The sequence below is a fragment of the Musa acuminata genome, chromosome BXJ1-2, assembly GCF_036884655.1.
Source record: "Musa acuminata AAA Group cultivar baxijiao chromosome BXJ1-2, Cavendish_Baxijiao_AAA, whole genome shotgun sequence".
Taxonomy (NCBI): domain Eukaryota; kingdom Viridiplantae; phylum Streptophyta; class Magnoliopsida; order Zingiberales; family Musaceae; genus Musa; species Musa acuminata.
Window position 1 is genome coordinate 18,116,216 of NC_088328.1, and position 24,115 is coordinate 18,140,330.

Sequence of the window (24,115 nt, forward strand, 5' to 3'; positions counted from 1 at the left end):
AGTTATTTAATAAATAATCTAATAAAAAAATTTAATAGATATTTTTATTTTATTTTTAAAGTGTATCTCTAATTTAAAATATCTAAATTACTTCTCAAAACAAATTTCACCTGTTATAGTATTTTGGTCACCACAACAATAACACTAAGTCTGTTCATAAATATTGTAAATGAGTCAAATAGAATCAAAATATGTTAGAAATCATTTGATATATCATTCAAATAGTATTTATAATAATTTAAAAATAATATCACTAAAATAAAATTTAAAAACTTATTATAGTATATTATTCATCATAATAAAAATATTGTGAACCCTACCAAAAAGCATTGTAAATGATTTAAATGGACTCATTACCTCAACTAAGAGCCTAAAAACATAATGTTAGTCTAAGAGTAATAACAATAAAAAAATATATACTATGAACGGATAACAAATTCAAAATCTTATCCTATCAAATAAGATGGGAGAAGAACATGAATTATTCTCCCATCTTACAGATATATCCATCCAACCTTTAAAAAAAAAATAATTACAAAAAAAATAAATTTTCAATCACCAAAATTAAACAGAAAAAATAAACAAGTTTTTGAAAGCAAAATCACAATGCTGGCTATGGGGTTCGAACCCATGCGCACTTACGTGCAGAAGATCTTAAGTCTTCCCCCTTAACCACTCGGGCAAACCAGCTTTGTTGAACTTTGGTCTAGTATTTATCTAATTAAACTAGATTCTTAGAGGTTGCCATATTCCTTTTCAATGCTTCTTTGTTTCTTTTCCTTGAATTTTACTATGCAATTGGATAATCTTAATTTGTTTAGGTTTTTTTCTTTTCTTTTTTTTTTAGCTACACGATAAATGACGAGACATGTAGAAACATAAATCTAATAGAGCAACATATAGGGAAAGAGAAAGAGTTCTATTATAGGAGAATTAATCGTGGATGATTAGATAGTTGATTCGGGTATGATCCGAATGAATTCTGAATATATCAAAGTATTGATATTTGAGAAGTCTTTCCCTACTTTTTTTTTTTTTTTTCTTCTTTTGTTTTGATATCTTTATTGGTGAGATATGATCTTTGTTCTTTATTTGCTGTTGTTGAAACAAACCAACCAGTGATTATTTTTGGAAACAAAGGTTGTTTATTGATGACTATTTGTATAAATGATATTTGATACAAAGATGAAAAGAATGATAATGTGGCAGTAATAAAATTAGTAGAGTAAGCAGTTAAAGGGTTAAGAAGAATATCTTTTATGATAAATAGAACACTTGCAGTAATGTTTGTTCATCCATCAATCTTTGTTGTTTTCTTCAGCACAGGCACTATGATTGATATATGGAACTTTCTGCACAAACCATGCTTCTTGAGAGCTTCAAAAAGAAGAAAAATGTTGCATGAATCTTCAAATAGGAGTAATCTTTTATGAATAACAATACAACCTAAAACTGAATATTACTTCATGCAATTATGATTGATCTATTAATTTTATGGTGTGAACTTCCCTTTAAAAGCAAAAGGAAATGGATGTTCACAGCATCTTTTATATTCTTTCAACTATTATTAGCACCCTCCAAATGTCAATGTTATCAGCATGATCAGTAAACCTCGGTTTGTCTAATTATACACACACACACATATATATATATAATCATAATATTTTTAATATTTTTGATATCATTATTTGTCTTTAAAAAATTATATTGTTACTCTAGAAATTGGTCACCTAATCTCATTACACTTTAAGAATCAATCAATAGCATGAACTTTAAAAAAAAAATTACGATCGAAGCTTTTGGATCGGTCATGATCTTCGTGTTTCCTCTTGTAAAAAAAAAAATTGTTAATATCAATGTTGCTAGTAATATTGTGGGTTATTCATCCATATTGTGATAATTAATCCATTTATTTTTTAAGAAAAATATTATTAAAATTAATTAATTAATAATATTAAAATATTAATATTGTTAAATGTTAAATTTATTCCTCTAATGCATAGGCTAAGGGGAGTGGATGTTATGAATATTGATATTATTTTATTTGATTAACTAAATATATCATAATTGACTTCCAATCTATTGAACTGAATAATTTGTGATAATAATATAGACTCATAATCTATTGTAGAATAATAAATTTAATTTTTTAAGAAAAAAATATTATTAAAATTAATTAATAATATTAAAAATATAAAAATATTGTTAAATGTTAAATTTATTCCTCTAATGCATAGGCTAAGGGGAGTGGATGTTATCGTCGAATATTGATATTATTTTATTTTATTAACTAAATATATCATAATTGACTTCCAATCTATTGAACCAAATAATTTGTACGATAATAATATAGACTCATAATCTATCTATAGTAGAATAATAAAATTGTTTTTTTTTTTATAAAAGAATTCGCACCATAGTCATATTCTTATCTAACCATTAAAGCTTCGACATAAACAATCACTTGGAAGAAAGTAAAATAAAATACTCTTACCGTAGATTAGAAATGGATAAGATCAGGAGTGGTTGAGACAGGCACGTCGACGTATAATAGAATTGACGCGTTCTCATGCAAAACATCATCAACCACTATTCCTTTTGCTTTTAACGAAGACAACCCCACTTTTCCACTATATATATATATATATATATATATATATATAAAGAATAAACCCTCAACTTTTGCACTCTGTAGAAGACAGCCCCAGTTTTCCACAATATAAGAAGGATGGATAAGCCCTCAACTTTCTTTTGTCCTTTTTTATTTTCAAAATTAAGTACACCGTTTTATAATAGACTGTCAAAAAAATCTTTGCGAATTAAGTTAATCGATATCTTCATTTGAATTCTTATTGTCACACTACATGTGTATATCGTTTATTCTTCTTTCGTGCCTATCTATCATGCTTTAGATGGGGTTTAATGTACTAAAATATTAAAAAATATATAATTGAGTTTTTAGTGGCTCGAGGTTAAAAGTATAATAAATTTACATTTTATTATCTTTTATTTTTTTTATTTTTTATACGATGATAGAATTAGAGGTTTGAAAGTAGAATGTGTTGATATGGACAAGTATGATCCAAGTATTGTATGACTTATGCAGCATCAACTAAATATATTATTTATATTTCTTACTTGTTAATAATATTATTTTGATATTGTCATGTACTCACTCGGTTTAACTCATCATTCAAAATAAGTTATTGAGCGAGAGTGAAACAACATATATTACTATTTTTTTTAATCTAGTAATGTGTATACTAAATTACTAAAATTTAGCTTTTAACATATGTTATTTACTTATACTCAACTATTTATTATTCGATATCACATTTCATGGTGATATTTATTTGCGATTATACTTTTGCGGTTGGAAAGATACATTTAGGCATAATATAGGGAAAGAGAGAATATTTTATGAGGCATCACATTATAATAATAATTATTATTTATTTTGGATATGATGAATCGAGGTGGTCTCGTTCATGTCTCTTTCTCGCCATCGAGGATTACTACATCACTGGATCCAAAGTAGTGGATGCCACCATTAAACCTTTTTTTATGGTGACATGTGGTCTCCCTTCTCAACTCCTCCTCCCTTCCTCCCTTCTTTAATCATATATTTCCCCCACATTATTTTTAATTTATTTTGTTAGCTTTTAAGAAGTAGCGACACGCAAGATAAAATTACAATTAAATTCAATTAACTATTTAGTAGTTATTTGAAAGGTCCGATTTAAGTTAATCGAATATGTATTATTTTCTTAAAGAATACGTATTGACGATTATCAAGCTTTTGTCGTGGAATGACTTGTTATGATTTTAAATTAGACTTTTCTAAGCATACGACTTGCGCATCCAATTTATTGATTTTTAGATTGATTTTTCTAAACGTATGACTTGTTATGATTTTGTTATTATTGTCGTTGTTATGTATACGAGATTAGAGCTTAAGGCATTTTTGTCAATTTTCTTTTACTAACTAAACTTGTACTAACTTAAAATGTAATATAAAGATTCTAACGACCGAAGGCGAGTGAGTCAATCACTCTACCACGAGATTAATTGTTTGTCGGATAATATTTTAAATTTTTAATTATTTAGTAATTGAACCTTATATGTCATCATCATATTAATATTTTAGATATAAATGTATTCCGAATAAGATTTCTCATCCTTAATTTTTGATTGGTGGATTAGATATAATATACTAGGCATAAAATATTATCCTACAAAAATTGAGTTCAAAAGTATATAATTTTGGTCTTATCTCATCCTGAATTATAATTCAATTTTAACTCAAAAATAGTTGGATAAAAAATATATGAGATTAAGATCCATTTTAATTCATATGATTTTGACTATGAACCTCTTAAGTCATTATGATTTACTTATATCTAAATTAACTCTTATATTTTAAAAAATATAGTATATAAGATCCTCTTGTCAAATTACAGAAAACTTTAACCCAAATACATGTCATCTACGATGCTAAGGATCAAACTAGCACGTTTCAAACGTGGCCCTCCAATAGAGTTAACGTACGATACCGGGGGACCCACTTTGAAATAAATGATTGAAATGGAGGAGACATCATTATAAGCACAAGAAGAGGCTCAAAGCCAAATGGAAACAAACACTTAACCCTCCCTCACCTTCCTCGCTGCGTTTCCAAGTCTTCTCCGCTGTCTTCACGGGGAAGAGAGCTGCCCCTCCCACCTCCATGGCCATGGAGGAGAAGAAGGTGGCCGTCGACGGCTCCACCAACGGGTATGCCGCTGCTGCTGCTGCTGTTACAGTGTCTTCTGCAGGTGAACACAAGCAGCTCGATGCTGGAGCACTCTTTGTTCTCAAATCCAAAGGTACCTCTCTCTCTCTCTCTCTCTCTCTCTCTCTCTCTCTCTCTCTCTCTCTCTCTCTTTATATGTATATATATGTGTGTTGAGGTTGATAAATCACAAGAAATTAAATATATAAAAACCTTAGAAATTATAGGTTCTTTAAAATTTTGATGTGGAAAGATACTGAAGATACTCTCTCCAATTAGATTTGAAGTGAATGAAGAGAAAATAATGTTCTTTGGAATTTATGTAAGACAGTATATAATAGGTTTAAGTCAACTCAAGAATCTTATATTTATTATTTTCATACAATAAAAAGGTAATATTTTTAATCTTATGTTTACTATTTTAAATTTATATTTTGCTATTAATTTTCTTAGTTGGTTTCTGATCTGTCTATTTGGAGGTTCAAATAGCAAAAGTGAGAGGAAACTCATCTTTGTTCATATCTGATCTGTTTTTGCCTTTTCTTACTGCAACTCATGAATTCTCCTTAGTTCTAATATGCTTCAGTTCAATTCATGGGTTAAAACTTGGAACCGAGGCTTCAACATAGGATGGAGAGAGTTTTAGAGTGAACTCCAAGTAAGATGGCAATTGTTATTTTTCTATGTCGACAAGGAGTTCTTATCAGAAAGTGATGAGTTCATACTCTCTCTCTCTCTCTCTCTCTCTCTCTCTCATCCCTTATGGCCTCCCTCACTTGAGTGCAGTGGCGGTCAAAAGTGGATGCACATGTGAAAGAAAAGTTTATTATTTCTATTCTTATTGCTTTGACTGAAGTGTTTTTGACCAATCTTCTGTCTTTCTTCCCAGCACTTAACCTGACACCATCTTGCATCTCCATTTGCTTCTTTAGCTGTAGAGAACAAATGGAAATGGGTTTTTTTGTACTTAGCTGCAAGTAAGTGTGCATAAAATGAATGAGAATAGAGATTTTGTGGTATATGATTCACCATAGAGTTGGTGAGCTAAGGCATCTACAATTTGAAGTGCCATCTCCTTGCATAACTCACCATGTGTGAGACCCACAGAGCAGCTTCCTGAAAGATTAGGTGGTGGAAGAAAACTTGAGAAGAATTTGGGCATTTGAAACATATTATATATATATATATATATATATATATATCAGGTTTTTCATTGAAAAAAAATGTCTTAGGTCAAGTTGAAAGATGTATAATTATGGTGTGTGAGATCAAAAGAAGAAGACAAGCTATTTTTAGAGGATTGAGAAAAGTTGTCTGAGAGATCAGGTATGGAAGAAGACTTGAGAAGAATTTTAGCATTATAAACATTATTATTATTATTATTATATATATATTTCATGTTTTTCATTGAAAAAGGTTGTCTCAGATTTTTATTTGAGTAACACAAGATGGAAGATGTGTACTCATGTTGACTGAGACCAAAAGAAAAAGACAAGCTTCTTTCAAATAATTGAAAGAAGCTGTCTGAGACATCAGGCAATAAAAGAGGACTTGAAGAATATTGACATTTAAAACATTATATACATATAAGGTTTTTGACTTGTAGTAACACTTGACTGAGATCCAAAGAAAAAGACAATCTTCTTTTAAAGAATTCATTGGAAAAAAAAAGTTGCCTTAGTTTTTGATTCTTAGTAACACAAGATGAAAGAAGTGTAATAACCATTTCGAAGAAGGCTTGAGAAGAATTTTGGTGGATATTATATATATTTATTCAAAGAAAAAAAAAAAAAAAGTTGTTCTAGATTTTGATGATAGATTTGTATGCTACTGCATTAATGGAGCTCATCTACTTGGTTTCTTCTTGGTGTCTGAGACACTGCTTTGTGGGCAAACTGCTGCAGGCTCATGGCTGCACTGCGGCTACCATCTGACGACCTCCATCGTGGCGCCGGCGCTGCTCAGTCTCCCCTTCGCGTTCGCGTCGCTCGGCTGGGCTCCGGGCGTTCTGTTCCTGGTCATCGGCGCCGCCGTCACCTTCTACTCCTACAACCTCCTCTCGCTGGTGCTCGAGCACCACGCGCAGCTTGGCCGGCGCCAGCTCCGCTTCCGGGACATGGCTCACGACATCCTCGGTAATACATCTGCTCATGCTTTTCCATCAACGAATACTAATCTTCGCCATTCGTGTTATTATTATTATTATTCTAATGATTATTGGTTTGGGTTCATGTATGAGGATATCATAATATCTCGTCAGAGCTAAAATGGATCTTGCCGAACTGGACGGACCAGAGTTTGATCCTAACAGTGATCATTAGGTAAGGTTGGTCAGGAGGAGAACAAATGGCACCACAAACACATTAGATATTAGATCCAGCTTAGATCTGTGTGTGTCTATCTTCAACTTGAGGCTGTAGAGACTTTCACAATGGTTGCAAATGATACAGTTTAGGAAAAAGGTTTTAGACAAGTCAAAGATGGATACCTTAGGAAGATTGGACAAGCAATCAAAGAGTTCCCTTCAAACAAGATCACAACACTATGGCTGGTGTGGAAGAAAAAGTTGGATTCAGATATTCCACTGACATCAGAACCAGACAAATACCAAACCAGTCTGAGGGTGGTCACCGTTGTCACAATTAGAAGGTTCCAAATCTTCCTCTAGAGGGCCACAGCTCACCTATTTGCTTGCTGTCTCCTACTGGTGCAAGCTGGGTCAAAAACCTGCACCTCACACCGAGCAGGATCACATTGATAGGTGCCACAATCCCAGGACAAGTACTATGCTGTATGAAGTTTAGCCTACTGTACCCAAACTATCCCCTGATTACATCACCAAGAAAATGACTTGGACTCATGGAGGTTTACCATGAAACATCTCTACCATAGGATCACACAATCAATAAGATGAATGAGAAACAGAAAGGGTGTCAGTTGAAGTCTTTCCATGGTTCATTCATCACACCAAAAAGAAGTAGAATGTCCAAGTTGCAATTAATATCAGTCAAAGAAGGCAAAGGATAATATAAATTATTCTTCCATATCAATAATCAACATGGACTTTGTGTACACTCCAAAGCTACTAAAATTCTGATTCCAATATGCAATCAATGCATGTGTCTTCAGTTATTAGAATCTTTCAGAAGAGAGCTGTATGAATGTGACTAATGGGTGCATCAGTGACACAATAATTGATGGTGGGAATCCTGATAGATGGCCGAGTCTAACACGCCACTCTTCCAGAGGTTGCCCAAGTTCAAATGGTCAAGACATGAGGCAACATGCTGAAAGCTGGCAATATCCTGTCCACACTCTGCATCATTTGTTTAATTTTGCCATTGGTTTGATGAGTACTGTTGCTCTTTCAGGGTTTGTACCATAAGAGCCATCCAAAATTTCTGATATTTTTGTGCTTGATGCAACAGGGCCAAGATGGGGTCGTTTCTACATTGGCCCAATTCAATTCTCAGTATGCTTCGGTGCAGTCATTGGCGCCGCTCTGCTGGGTGGACAGAGCATGAAGGTTCGTCTTCTGCAGCTTATCATGCTAGCTTGTTGTTCTGTAAGGTGGAAGAAGTCAATTGAGCTTTGCTGAATTGAGGTTGTGCATTATGCTTGTAGTCCATGCATGACTGCGAGGCCATCAAATAGCTTGTTGTTCCGTAACAAGAACAATCAACTGAGCTCTACTGAATTAAGCGTTTGCGTTGTGTTTGCAATCCATATACTTGACGGCAAGGCCATGAAACTAGCTTCTTGTTCTGTGACCAGAAGAACTCGATCGAGCTATGCCGATGCCAAGCGCTTGAGTTGTGCTTGCAGTCCATATATTTGATTGAAAGCCATCGAACCAACTTGTTTTTCTGTGACTAGAAGAACTCTTTACTGATGCCAAGCACTTGCATCCTGCTTGCAGTCCATATATTTGATCAAAGGCCTTCAAACTTGATTGCTTTTTCTGTGACTACAAGAACTCAGTCAAACTTTGCTGAATCCAAGCTCTTGCATTTTGTTTGCCATCCATATGCTTGAGTGCAAAGCCATCAAACCAGCTTGTTGTTCTGTAACTAAAAGAACTCGATTAAGCTTTGCTAAATCTGAACTCCTGCATTGTTTTTGCAGTCCATATACTTGATCGCCAGGCCAGATGGCATGATGAAGCTTTATGAATTTGTTGTCATCTTTGGGGCGTTCATGCTGATCCTCGCGCAGATCCCCTCCTTCCACTCCCTCAGGCACATCAACCTCATCTCGCTCATGCTCTGCTTGTCCTACAGTGCGTGTGCCACTGCGGGCTCCATCCATGCAGGTAATCCTCGCCCCTCTCGATCCTTAGTTTGGAGTTCCAACCACACCGTAGCTTAAATGCACAGGATCGATCTTCTCCACTCAGTAAACATTTTAACGAACACGTAACATGCACCTTCGACCTGTGACAGGGCACTCGTCTACCGCACCACCGAGAGACTACTCCCTTCCGAGCGACAGCCAAGATCGCGTCTTTGGAGTGTTCAACGCCATTGCTATCGTCGCTACCACCTTCGGCAACGGAATCATTCCGGAGATACAGGTATGTAGGCGACGAGCGTGACGACGGACCGGTGACGCGCCTTCATCTGCTTCATCGTTCTCGCGTGACCTTGCAGGCAACAGCAGCTCCTCCTGTGACGGGGAAGATGTTCAAGGGCCTCTGCCTCTGCTACACGATCGTGGTGATGACGTTCTTCAGCGTGGCGATATCAGGCTACTGGGCGTTCGGCAACCGAGCTCAAGGTTCCATTACCGCCAACTTCATCCTGCAAGACGGCTCCGTTCTGGTCCCCAAGTGGTTCCTCATGATGACCAATGTGTTCGTCCTGCTCCAATTAGCAGCCGTAGGAGTGGTAAGGGCACAAATCCCCAACCTGGCAAGAAACCACCCACCACCACAGAGCATCTGAAGCGGGGATGTTGATTCACGCAGGTATACTTGCAGCCAACCAACGAGGTGCTGGAGGGGCTGTTCGCCGACCCAACGAAGGACCAATACTCCAGTCGGAACGTCGTGCCGAGGCTCATCTTCCGATCGCTATCGATCGTCATTGCGACTCTCATAGCAGCCATGCTGCCCTTTTTCGGCGACCTCAACGCGGTCATCGGCGCTTTCGGGTTCCTGCCGCTGGATTTCACGGTGCCGTCGGTGTTGTACAACATCACCTTCAAGCCGTCGAGGAGAAGCTTCATCTTTTGGCTGAACGCCGCCATTGCCGCGGTGTTCTCGTTGCTGGCCGTGCTGGGTTCCATTTCGGCGGTGCGGCAGGTGATTCTGGACGCCAAGACATACAAGCTTTTTGCGGATATATGAACCACATTTAACGTGTAACAGTAAATAATTGCCCCTCTCATTATGATTTTAATGACACGCAAATGAAATTAAATTTGATATTTAAAACAATATCTCATTTTGGGCTTTTATGGATTGAAATCCTTCGCCTTTTTTTACCTCATCAGTAGTGTCTTGTTTGTTGATTGGAGAACAAAAGTAATAATAATAATAATAATAATCGATAATAAATTATTATTTTTTATGGGATTTCAAATATATATTCTTTGTTGATTGGAGAACAAAAGTAATAAAAATAAAAATAAATAGACATTTATATTGGTTTAAAAATAAGAACATATATAGAACTTGATTTCTATATTAGTTAGTTATAATGTTTTTGAATAAGATTATAATATTTTTAGCACATCCATAAAAAAAAAATTGAAGTCTATATAAAATTTAAAATATTATAACATGACTCATTTACATTTATGGATCAATTCAGTGCGGTGAGAAACTTCTTGGGCCATCTGTCAAGGATATTTTGAGGATATAACAAAGAAAAATAAGAAGGCACATCAACAAATAGAAAATCTAAAATAAGAAGAGTCTTTTCCTAGTAACTTACCTTTGAAGCTTAACTCACATTTATATTTTGAACATATAGTCGGACTAGTACGCTCGAGACAAATGTGTTGTAACTTATTTTTAGAGAAGTTCATTTTTATTTTCGAACTCAAAAATAACTTTATCTTGATCTATATATGTTTAATGTTGGAGAAGTATAGTGTTTTTTTTATAGTAATAGAGAGAGAATCCTATTAAAACCTAATCATAAATATTCCAGAAGAATTCAAAGATTGGATTTTATTCAAAAATATTTTTATTATAATTTATTTTTTATAAAAGATAAGTGACAAATACTAGATTCGATTCTAGAGCCTCGTGATAAATAATTAAGTTGAGGTTTCAAATCCTCTAAATTTTGATAAAAGGGTTTGATATATCACTTGTAGACAAATGTTTAAGTTGTTTATAATTTAATATTGTTAGCTTATTTTGATAGGATTTGATTGACCACTACCCATATTTAAGTTATTCATTGGTAGATAATTTGTAAGATGAACATTTTGATACCATGATAACATCCATAAAATTTTAAATCAAATCAATAAAAGGCTATAATAATTTATTTTATTATGCTAATAGTTATTGATAGTAGATAAGATTTTTTCTCTTTCCTCCTAATCAAATAGGAGAGGAATGCTAATGTATTCTAGTGCTTACCTAGAGCAAGCAAGCTGTTTTCTCGCTGTCGACTCATCACTGTTGCTTCTCCACTCTACGCCAACGTTTGTTCCCTTCCGTTGTGGCTAGTGTTGTGCTCACCAGCACTGCCCCACCTTTCCTCCTCTACTGTAGCCTTCTTCTCTATTGTAGCATCGTTACAACTTCCTCCTCTACTGCACCTCTATTGCAGCTTCCTCCTTTGTTGCATCTCTGCTGTAGCTTCCTCCTCTGTTATAGCATCGCTGCAACATCGCTACAACTTTCTCCTCTGCAATAGCTTATTCTTCTGCTACAGCATTGCTATAGCTTTTTGTTGAATCTCGGATTTTGAAGATGAAGTCAATTGTCATTTGTTGTCTAATCTATGTGTTGAGATAAGTGTGCAGGATTAACTACGATGAAAGTTAGATATGCAGCAGGAGTTGCGCCGGAGTCAAGACAATGATCACGTTGGGAGTTCGAGAGTTCGACGGAAGTTCGAACTGTCGTCGGAGGTTCTGCGGGAACAAATCCGAGAAGTCCATAAGCTTGCCAAAGAAGCTCGTCGGAACTCGCCAAGTGGATCGTCGCAAGTCCAGGAGTTTGCCGGAAGTCCGCAGGAGCATCACCGAGGGTTCATCGGATGATCGACGGAAGTTCACCAGAAGTTCGCCAGAAACTCGCCGGAAGAAGCGATTGATGCACCGGAGCAAGCTGCAGAAATTATCTTAGGATTTATCGTAGTTAGCACAATGATTAAGTTGGAAATGGGAGGTGATCCCATTAGCTTAATCTTGGGGCAATTGGGCCCCTGAAAAACCCAAATTGGGCCGAATGGATCTACCCATTCGGACCCTGATTGCTGTGGGAGGTGCAACCGCCCAAGCCAGGAGGTAGCACCGCCTAGGCTAAGTCTCCCAGGGAGACTGGGCGGTGCAACTGCCCCAGCCAGGAGGTGCAACCTCCCCTGACAGAGGTGGCACCGCCCAGAGGCTCGGTCTTCGAGCTCTGGCAGGCGGTGCAACCGCCCTAGTCAGGAGATGCAACCGCCCCTGACAGAGGTGGCACCGCCCAGAGGCTCAGTCTTCGAGCTCTGCCAGGCGGTGCAACCGCCCCAGTCAGGAGGTGCAACCGCCTGATCCCGGAATTCCGGGAATTGACAGTTTTGAGCTCCAAATTTGAACTGGGTTGGGGCCTATAAATACCCCACCCATTCAGCACTGAAATAGCACAACTAACACTCGAAATCTTGATCTTTTTCTATGATTCTTAGAGCTCAAAATTGTTGTAAAGGCCAAAAGTTCTCCTCCCTCTGTTCTTCAAAGTTTTGAGTTGTAAAGAGAGGAGAGAAAATTTCTGTAAGGGTTGTCTCCTAAGCCCGTCAAAAGGAGTGAAACTGTAAAAGGGTGGTTGGCCTTTGCCTATTGAAGGAAGGCCACTAGTTGACGTCGGTGACCTCGTCGGTGGAGGAAGCCAAAAGTGGAGTAGGTCAAGATTGACCGAACCACTCTAAATCTCGGTTTGCATTTACTTTGAGCATTTTATTTTTACTGCAAACCTCCTAAATAGCTACTACCTTCTGCGCTTTTACGAACGAGTTTCTAAGTTCAGAGCTTTTCGAATCTGCGTTTAGACGTAAATCGGCTTTTTCGTACGATCATCATATTTCAGTTTACGTTAACGTTTTGATTTCAATCATAACTGCAAACTTCCTTCTGCGCATTTATAAAACGTATCTCAAAGTTCAGTATCTTTAGAATCGGCATTTAAACGTAAACCGATTTTATCGTACGAACGTCGCATTTCAGTTTGCGCTTGCATTCTGATTTCCATCATAAACTGCAAACTGCCTTCATAGATTTACTTTAACGTCATCTCGCTTAATCTTAAGTTAAAGTAATCTTAGAATCAGCTTTTACATCGAAATTATTTTTATCGAACGAACGCAGCTTTCGATTTTAATAGTTGAAAGATTTCCGCTGCACTAATTCACCCCCCCCCCCCCCCCCGCCTCTTAGTGCTCTTGATCCTAACGATTGGTATCAGAGCGGGGTTAACTCTCAAACGGATTAAAACCCAAGAGAGATGGCTTACGCCGGAAACCAAGAGGGTCATTCTATTACACGTCCACCCATGTTCAATGGGACGGACTACACCTATTGGAAGACCCGAATGAGGATCTTTCTTATTTCTATGGATTTTGAACTTTGGAATCTTGTCAAAAATGGTTTTTCGAAGTCTTCTCTTCCAATGATCGATTGGAATGATTTAGAGAAGAAGGCTTTCGCTCTTAATGCAAAGGCTATGAATGCCTTATTTTGTGCACTTGATAAAAACGAGTTTAATCGTGTTTCGATTTGTGAAACCGCATTTGATATTTGGCACACACTCGAAGTGACTCATGAAGGCACAAGTAGAGTGAAAGAGTCAAAAATCAATCTTTTGTTACACTCTTTTGAACTTTTCCGGATGAAACCGAGTGAGACTATTGGCGACATGTTTACCCGTTTCACGGATGTCGTCAACGGTCTAAAAGGACTCGAAAAAAGTTTTTCGGATTTTGAGCTCGTAAATAAGATTCTAAGATCCCTTCCTAAAAGTTGGGATCCTAAAGTCACTGCTATTCAAGAGGCAAAAGATCTAAACAACTTCCCTCTTGAAGAACTAATTGGGTCATTAATGACCTACGAGATGACTTGCAAAGCTCATGAAGAGCAAGAAGACATCCTTCCAAAGAACAGGAAGGATATGCCACTTAGAACTTCAGAAGACCACTTGAGAGAAAACTCAAGTGATGAGGACTGTGACGATGACTTAGCACTTCTAACAAGAAAATTTAAAAAATTCATTAAAAGAAACAAGTTTAAGAATGACACAAAAAACAAACTTGAACCCAAAAAGGACCAAGTCATTTGCTTTGAGTGCAAAAAGCCGGGACATTACAAGAGTGATTGTCCCCAAGTCAAAAAGAGAACATCAAAGAAGAAAGCGCTCAAAGCAACATGAGATGATTCGAGTGCAGAAGAGGAGTCCAACACCGAGCAAGTTGCTCATTACGCCCTAATGGCCATCGGAGAAGAGGTAACAGATTTAATTGATGCAGATTTACCTTATCATGAATTATTAAATGCTTTCCATGAATTATTTGATGAATGTAAGACAATTAGTAGAAAATACAAATTGCTAAAAAAGGAGCATGATAGTCTTATTTGTAATTTCGATAAGTTAAAAGCTGAATATTATGATAGTTTAGGCTCATGCATAAAATGCCATGATCTAGAAACTCTCCAAAAGGAAAACTTGCTACTTAAGGACACCTTGAAGAAATTCGAGGTTGGTAGCAAGTCATTAAACATGATCCTTGCAAACAAGGGTCACGTTCCCAAAAGAAGTGGAATTGGATTTGTGAGAAGTCCTCACCAAAATCCAACCACCTTCATAAAAGGCCCCATCTTACATGTTCGACACCAAAACAAATGCAACTTTTGTTGCAAACTTGGACACAAAACGTATTATTGTCCATTTAAGAAAATTAGTCCGAATAAATTAATTTGGGTTCCTAAAGGAACCATGATAAATTCTATGCAACATGATAAACAATGTAGATCTATTTTTTAGGCACCCAAAAGCAAATGGATACCTAAAAATCATCATTTCTTGTAGAAATCCATACCATCGCAAGCTAGGAGCAAGAGATGGTACCTTGACAGTGGATGCTCAAGGCATATGACCGGAGATCCATCTCAATTCTCTAAGCTCACTAGCATAGACGAAGGCTATGTCACCTTTGGAGACAACAACAAGGGTAAAATCATTGGCAAAGGAACCATAGGTAACAAATCCAACTTCTTTATTGAAGATGTTTTGTTAGTTGATGGTTTAAAACATAACCTCTTGAGCATTAGTCAATTATGTGATAAAGGATACATTGTCAGATTCGAATCTAATGCTTGCATAATTGAAAAACCACACAAAAACATGTCTATGATTGCATTAAAACAAAATAACATATACACTATTGACATCAATGATTTGTGTAATGAAATGTGTTTTTCGGTTTTGAATGAGGATGCTTGGCTATGACATAGAAGATTAGGTCATGCTAGCATGAAACTAATCACTCAAATATCATCTAAAGATCTTGTAAGAGGAATTCCTAAAGTTTATCAAAGATAATGTATGTGATGCTTGCCAATTAAGTAAACAAATTAAGGGTAGTTTCAAATCTAAGAATCAAATAAGCACCTCTAGGCCCTTACAATTGATCCATATGGACTTGTTCGGACCAATCTCTACATCAAGCCTAGGAGGTAGCAAATACGCCTTCGTCATTGTGGATGACTATAGCAGATACACATAGACTTACTTCTTAAAACAGAAAAATGAATGCTTTAGATCTTTTACCAAGTTTTGTAAACTTGTTCAAAACGAGAAGGGTTCTATGATTTCGTCAATTAGAAGTGATCATGGTGGAGAATTTCAAAACCATGATTTCCAAGAATTCTGTGAACTCAATGGATACAACCATAATTTCTCTACTCCAAGAAATCCTCAACAAAATGGAGTAGTGGAAAGAAAAAATCGAAATTTACAAGAAATGACAAGAACCATGTTGAATGAACATAGCCTACCCAAATATTTTTGGGCCGAAGCCGTAAACACTACATGCTATATTTTGAATAGAGTTCTAGTAAGACCTTTACTCACCAAAACTCCTTATGAGTTATGGAACAACAAAAAACCCAATGTTTCATATTTTAAAGTCTTTGGGTGTAAGTGTTTTATCTTGAATGAAAAGGATAACTTAGGAAAATTTGATGCTAAATCCGATGAAGGAATCTTTCTTGGTTATTCTTCGATATCTAAAGCCTTTCGTATCTTCAATAAAATAACTTTAATTATTGAAGAATCCATTCATGTTGTTTTCAATGAGATTTTCGAAATCAAGAAAAACGATTTTGATGATGATGTTAATTTTGATTCCTTGAACTTAAATGAAACCCCGTCTCCAACTAGCAACTTGGATGCATCCACTCCCGAAACATCCTTACCCAAGGATTGGAAGTATGTAGATGCTCATCCCAAGGAGCTAATTTTAGGAGACACATCAAAGGGGGTTCAAACACGATCTTCTCTTAAAAATTTTTGTGCCAACACCGCTTTTCTCTCCCAAATTGAACCCAAATGCGTTAATGAAGCCATGAAAGATGATTCATGGATTATCGTAATGCAAGATGAATTAAATCAATTTGAGAGAAATGAGGTGTGGAAGCTTGTTCCTAGGCCAAATGACCATTTAGTTATTGGTACTAAATGGGTCTTTAGAAACAAGCAAGATGAAAATGATATCGTGGTTAGAAACAAGGCTAGATTAGTGGCCAAAGGTTTCAACCAAGAAGAAGGTATCGATTACGAAGAAACCTTCACTCCTGTGGCTCGATTAGAAGCCATAAGGATGCTCCTTGCTTACGCTAGTAGTAATAATTTTAAGCTGTTTCAAATGGATGTTAAGAGCGCTTTTCTTAATGGTTTTATTTCTGAAGAAGTCTATGTTGAACAACCTCCTGGATTTGAAAATAATAGCCTCCCTAATCATGTGTTTAGATTAACTAAAGCTCTCTATGGTTTAAAACAAGCTCCGAGGGCTTGGTATGAGAGACTTAGTTCTTTTCTTATTGAAAATAATTTCATAAAAGGCAAGGTTGATACTACATTATTCATCAAGAATTTTGAAAATAATTTTCTCATTGTTCAGATTTATGTTGATGATATTATCTTTGGTTCTACGAATGAATCTCTTTGTGAATCTTTTGCTAAAACTATGAGTCTTGAATTTGAAATGAGTTTAGTGGGAGAGTTAACATTCTTCTTAGGTTTACAAATCAAATAACTAAGCAATGACATATTTATTAGTCAAACTAAATATGCTATGAATTTACTAAAAAAGTTTAATATGAATAACTCAAAAGCTATTAACACTCCTATGAGCACCTCCACTAAGTTAGAAATTGATGAAAGTGGAGAAAGCTTCGATCAAAAAACTTATACGGGTTTGATAGGAAGTTTACTTTACCTCACTGCAACTAGACCAGACATCATGTTCAGTGTAGGACTTTGTGCTAGATTTCAATCAAACCCTAAGATATCTCATCTGAAAGTAGTTAAAAGAATACTTAGATATCTTAATGGTACCACAAATCTAGGATTATGGTACCAAAATCAGAGAATCTTGAGTTAATTGCTTATGCTGATGCAGACTTTGCTGGCTGTAGACTAGATAGAAAAAGCACATCAGGAACATGTCAATTTTTAGGACATGCCCTTGTTTCCTGGTCATCTAAGAAACAAAACTCGGTTGCACTATCAACAACCGAAGCTGAATATATTGCAGCAAGTGCATGCTGTGCACAAGTTGTATGGATGAAAAACACCTTAGAAGATTATAAAGTTCATCTTAAAAATATTCCCATTAAATGCAATAACACAAGTGCAATATGCTTAACAAAGAATCCTATACAACACTCAAGAACAAAACATATTGATATTAGACATCACTTTATACGAGATCATGTTACTAATCATGATGTAATCATAGAGTTCATTGACACTAAACATCAACTAGCCGATATTTTTACAAAACCTCTAAGTGAAGAACAATTTGATTTCATAAGAAGAGAATTAGGAATGTTGATGTGTCCGAATACATAAACTAGTTAAAATTATTTTTCGGACTTTATTGAATGATCAAATCACTTGATTGCCATTACATGCCTAAATAACATGTTGGAAATTATACGTTGAATACAAAAATATTTTGTCTTCATTTGAAAATCTGTAGCATAGTCTTGTCCGAATGCATGAAAGAGTTCATTTCATTTTCGGATTCGCTTAACAATTGGAATGCTAAAAATCGGATTTTAACTTTTTCTGAAATAGATTTGATGAAATGATTCCTGCTTATGAATTCCATGGATGATAGTATTTTTACTTGCAAAAGCTGTTTCACACACATATCTTGACTCAAAGAAAACTCGCAAATCGCTGGTATCACAAATGACTTTCCTCCTTCATGCAAAAAGATTATAACAAAGGAAGAAGTATTCAAAGCAATCTACGAATCATGCTTTCCTTTATATGCTTAATTTCCTATCATTTACTATTGGAAATAACATGAATCAAGTAAAGGCATGAAACAATCATCGCACTTATACTCAAAATTTACTTGTATTGTTCTCCTGGTATCACAACTACCATGCTTTTTGTTGATGACAAAGGGGGAGAAATATATGAATTGATGCTATAAACACTGATGCTACAATTAGGCCATGCTTGCATCACCAAGAGATATATGAATAGATGCTATAATTATGCCATGCTTGCATCACCAAGAGATATATGAATAGATGCTATGATTTGCATTATGTCTTGTATCGTGTCAAGATATCAAACAAAAAACTTGCATCGTAATTTTACGAGTTGATATCTTACCGTATGATGAAATGCAATACTTGCTAAAATATTTGAAACGTGTACATCATCTTACTTCGCAGTTTTACATGTTGATATCTTACAATATGATGAATTGCTACTATTACCATCATTCAAACTTGTAATGTAAAATTTGAAAATGAATGTCAAGCCTTGACATCATCTTCAGAGAGATACATCATGATAGGAATCATGATGGGAATATTGATAAGTTCAAATGATTTTAACTTATCAATATGTCTCTTGAATTCTTAAGGTTTTGAATTCAAGAATGACTTATCTCAAGTATGGCATATAGACAGGGGGAGTTAAGGTTAACTCCATTATCAATTGATTGTCATCATAAAAAAGGGGGAGATTGTTGAATCTCGGATTTTGATGATGAAGTCAATTGTCATTTGTTGTCTAATCTATGTGTTGAGATAAGTGTGCAGGATTAACTACGATAAAAGTTAGACATGCAGCAGGAGTTGCGCCGGAGTCAAGACAATGATCACGTTGGGAGTTCGAGAGTTCGACGGAAGTTCGGACAGTCGTCGGAGGTTCTGCGGGAACAAATTTGAGAAGTCCATAAGCTTGCTAAAGAAGCTCGTCGGAACTCGCCAAGTGGATCGTCACAAGTCTAGGAGTTTGCCGGAAGTCCGCAGGAGCATCACCGAGGGTTCATCGGATGATCGACGGAAGTTCGCCGGAAACTCGCCGGAAGAAGCGATTGACGCACCGGAGCAAGCTACAGAAATTGTCTTAGGATTTATCGTAGTTAGCACAATGATTAAGTTGGAAATGGGAGGTGATCCCATTAGCTTAATCTTGGGGTAATTGGGCCTTTGAAAAACCCAAATTGGATCGAATGGATCTACCCATTCGGACCCTGATTGTTGTGGGAGGTGCAACCGCCCAAGCCAGGAGGTAGCACTGCCTGGGCTAAGTCTCCTAGGGAGACTGGGCGGTGCAACCGCCCCAGCCAGGAGGTGGCACCGCCTGGGCTCAATCTCCGAGCGAGACTGGGCGGTGCAACCTCCCCTGACAGGAGGTAGCACCGCCTGAGCTCGGTCTTCGAGCTCTGGCAGGCGGTGCAACAGCCCTAGTCAGGAGGTGCAACCGCCTGAGCTCGGTCTTCGAGCTCTGGCAGAGAGGTGCAACTGCCCCTGACAGAGGTGGCACCGCCCAGAGGCTCAGTCTTCGAGCTCTGCTAGGCGGTGCAACCGGCCCGGTCAGGAGGTGCAACCGCCTGATCCCGGAATTCTGGGAATTGACAGTTTTGAGCTCCAAATTTGAATTGGGTTGGGGCCTATAAATACCCCACCCATTCAGCACTGAAATAGCACAACTAACACTCGAAATCTTGATCTTTTTCTATGATTCTTAGAGCTCAAAATTGTTGTAAAGGCCAAAAGTTCTCCTCCCTCTGTTCTTCAAAGTTTTGAGTTGTAAAGAGAGGAGAGAAAATTTCTGTAAGGGTTGTCTCCTAAGCCCGTCAAAAGGAGTGAAACTGTAAAAGGGTGGTTGGCCTTCGCCTATTGAAGGAAGGCCTCTAGTTGACGTCGGTGACCTCGTCGGTGGAGGAAGCCAAAAGTGGAGTAGGTCAAGATTGACCGAACCACTCTAAATCTCGGTTTGCATTTACTTTGAGCATTTTATCTTTACTACAAACCTCCTAAATAGCTACTGCCTTCTGCGCTTTTACGAACGAGTTTTTAAGTTCAGAGCTTTCCGAATCTGCGTTTAGACGTAAATTGGCTTTTTCGTACGATCATCATATTTCAGTTTACGTTAATGTTTTGATTTCAATCATAACTGCAAACTGCCTTCTGCGCATTTATAAAATGTATCTCAAAGTTCAGTATCTTCAGAATCGGCATTTAGACGTAAACCGGTTTTATCGTACGAACGTCGTATTTCATTTTGCGCTTGTATTCTGATTTCCATCATAAACTGCAAACTGCCTTCATAGATTTACTTTAACGTCATCTCGCTTAATCTTAAGTTAAAGTAATCTTAGAATCGGCTTTTACATCGAAATTATTTTTATCGAACGAACGCAACTTTTGATTTTAATTGTTGAAAGATTTTCGCTGCACTAATTCACCCCCCCCCCCCTCTTAGTGCTCTTGATCTTAACACTTTTTCCATTGCTGCAGCTTTCTCCTCTACTACAGTCGTCGCCATCGCAATCGCAACAACAGCAACAACAACAACAACAGCAGTAGCAATCTGCTCTTGCCCTACTCATGAAGTCTTTGGCTCATAAACTATTTGTTTTGCATCAATCCAAGATTGGTATCCTTGATAGGAGCATCATCTTGCAGGGGCATAACAACATATAAGATTTTCTCAACTATATGAGGAAATCTCTCTACTCTGTAGAGGGAAATCCTCTATTCTATTGAGGAAAATCCTCCCTCCTAATCTGTATAAATAGGAAAGAGACATATTAATGTATTCAAGCTAAAGCTTCTTCAATAAATCTTCTTCAATAATTCTTCTTATCTTATATTCTTTCCAAGAATATCACTTATCTTAATTTGATGGCTCCTATTTGAAGCTCATGGTGCTCTAGCAAAAGCTCTCCCTCCCCCATCATTTCACTTCATGTTCTTCTTATAATTTCTCAATTCGATCTACTATTCTTATTAAATGCCCCTTGGCGGCTTCGATCCCTCTTTGACCCAATGACTTTTCAATGTCTCTAACTTTCATTGCTCCTCAATTGATTATTTCCATTAGAATCCATGCATCTTTGTGGCCCTTCGACCATTGTTCATACCTTGATTTAAAAATAACACATCTTACGTAAATCCCTAAGTAAATATCCAAATGTTGATAGACAAAACTAATATATCATTCTTATTCTGGTTTGAAAGCACTCTCCTTTACCTAAGGTGATCACTTGACTATATCTTGCGCAACGCTTCTTACAAGTCATGGCAATAATTCTAGATATGACTCCTTTAGTACTTCTACCTTCGACTGCATCAACCAATCATCATATGATTATGCAATATTTGACGAAGAAAAATTATATGAATGACAAAGTCAATAAATGTTCAATCTTGTATGTATGTTTTTACATCACCCTTTTACACTAGAGATATTTAGAGATAATATCTTGAAGTTATGGTCTGAATCCCAACCTCCATTTTGTCTTAGACATAGCAAATGATATTTTTCTATTTTATTTTCCTTCTAAAGATAAAAGTCTTAAAAGTCCTCAAGGTGGTCCTTACTTTATCTATGGGCAACTTCTCCACCTCTTTCTTAGATCTAATTTCAATCCTAAGTTGAAAACCCTAAAAAAAATTGGTTTGGGTTCACATTCCTAATCTATCTTTTGAAATGCCAAGTGCTTCTTCTTCATCATGTTTGTGCTTGGCTAACCCCTAAAAATTGATGAAAGATATCTACGATTTTAGAGAGGGCATTTTGTTAGAATTTATATTATATTAGATATATCTTGCTCAATTAAATAAGGAGCTTGGTTAGTGAACCATAATTAGAATTTTTTCAAGCTCATGCTTATGAGAATTTACCTTCAATATGTTTTTACTATGATTATATTGGATATGAGCTTTTTGAATGCACATGATAAACTTATTAAGGAACTTAGGTGGTCGGAATTCTAAAAGAAAATAAAACGTAGCCCACTCCTCAAAGATCATCCATTCATTTAAAAGAAGTCTTTAGACACTAATAATGCAAATGCAGAAGTAATCAAAAAGCCTCAATGACCACCATGGATGTCAAAGAAGACAATGATCAATCATGAGAAAATCATATAACTAATTAACTTTTTATGAACTAGAATGTCAATTATGATAATCGTGACAAATGAAGTGATGTCGGATATCATAGATGCAAAATCCATCATCACATATGCTAGTCATGGTAGAAGACATGAGTTGACCCCGAGACAAAGGGCATATAAAACTGTGTATTCCCATATTAATTTTTAAATTAATAGAGATGCTTTATTGGCAGATGCAAGAAGTAGAAAAAAATTTCTAAGATACATTTAAAAGATCCCTTAACACCGATATCCTCGTACTCTATCACTATTTATATGGACTAAAATAACTCCCATCAATATTACACCTCCAAAATAACATCTCAAAGGTGTAAACCTATCTTAGATTATAAATTTTTTTAACTATTGACAATTCAAACTGATGGTTCAATTCTCATTTATACACATACTATAAAACTTATAACTTATGTAGTTTATAATCATTCAATATATCACTTCATAACTCTATAAAATCTAAAGCCAGTTTAGAATTATTAATAATTATTTTTAAATTTACAAGATCAATGAAACACCATAATTATAAAGTCAACTAGTTACCATAAGTGCACATCAATATAAAAACTTCAGATTTAACATTCTAAATTTTGAAAACATAAAAGATCTTTTAACCTTTACAACACACCAATTCAGATTTTTGAACAACATTATAAGTAAAGTATTCTTTTATAATAACATCATGCTAAATCATCAAAAGCTTACCACAAACTTCTAGCATTCTACTGCCACAACTCAAACCTAATATAAATATAGGTGACAACAAGCTAACTTGAAAATTTTACGTACAAATAAAGTAAGCTACAAAGCTCAACAAGTGATTATTATATCGATGGCATAGAGTTGATAAATCATTATTAAATAAGAATCAAGATACAAAGCATAGATTCAAGAGTCATAGTTAGCATTTCATATGATTCATACTAAACAAGGAGCAAAGAGCAATATATAAAAAAATAAAAATTAAAAAGCATGAGCTCGAGAGGCATATTGGTCATTTCATTTGATTTTAATGATATCAAAAGAATATATAGCAATTTTTTATCATATTAAGGTCAACATATAAGGTATGATCTCAAAAGTCATATTTGATAATTCATTCAATTTATTGATAATAAAGGAGCAAATGATAATATATGAGTTGATCAAGGTCAAAATACAAGGCCTGATATCAAGAATAGAGTCAAAATTATTATTTCATTTGATTCCATTAACATTAAAGGAGCATGGTAAAAAATATAAGGCATGATCTCAAAAGTTTATTGGTTATTTTATTTGATTTCAGTGATATCAAAATAACATATAACAATATATAATCATATCAATGTCAAAATACAAGAAATGATCTCAAGAGTATAGTTATATTTAATAGTTCATTTAAGAGTGTAGTTATATTTGATAGTTCATATCAATGTCAAAATACAAGAAATGATCTCAAGAGTGTAGTTATATGGAAGGAGCATATAACAAAGTATATAAC

At 35.9% G+C, this 24,115-nt stretch overlaps 1 protein-coding gene and 1 non-coding gene across 2 annotated transcripts; one reads left to right on the plus strand and one right to left on the minus strand.

Annotated features, from left to right (window-relative positions):
- Window positions 1–607: 607 nt before the first annotated feature.
- TRNAL-UAA (transfer RNA leucine (anticodon UAA)) lies at window positions 608–690 on the minus strand. The gene has a single exon. It is a non-coding gene; the product is annotated as a tRNA-Leu (tRNA).
- Window positions 691–4,642: 3,952 nt separating this feature from the next.
- Window positions 4,643–10,208, plus strand: LOC135582693 (GABA transporter 1-like). The gene is made up of 7 exons (XM_065088416.1): window positions 4,643–4,865; window positions 6,676–6,906; window positions 8,200–8,297; window positions 8,897–9,083; window positions 9,214–9,344; window positions 9,421–9,657; window positions 9,738–10,208. Exons 1-7 carry the CDS (start codon window positions 4,727–4,729, stop codon window positions 10,116–10,118), a joined length of 1,404 nt encoding a protein of 467 aa, XP_064944488.1. The 5' UTR covers window positions 4,643–4,726; the 3' UTR covers window positions 10,119–10,208.
- The last annotated feature ends 13,907 nt before the right edge of the window (window positions 10,209–24,115 follow it).

Bases quoted from the DNA above. Each gene is read 5' to 3' on its own strand.
- LOC135582693 (XM_065088416.1), top strand. From the start codon at position 4,727: ATGGCCATGGAGGAGAAGAAGGTGGCCGTCGACGGCTCCACCAACGGG. The intron at 9,084-9,213 runs GTAATCCTCGCC...GACCTGTGACAG, and splicing joins TGCGGGCTCCATCCATGCAG to GGCACTCGTCTACCGCACCA. The intron at 9,345-9,420 runs GTATGTAGGCGA...GTGACCTTGCAG, and splicing joins GAATCATTCCGGAGATACAG to GCAACAGCAGCTCCTCCTGT.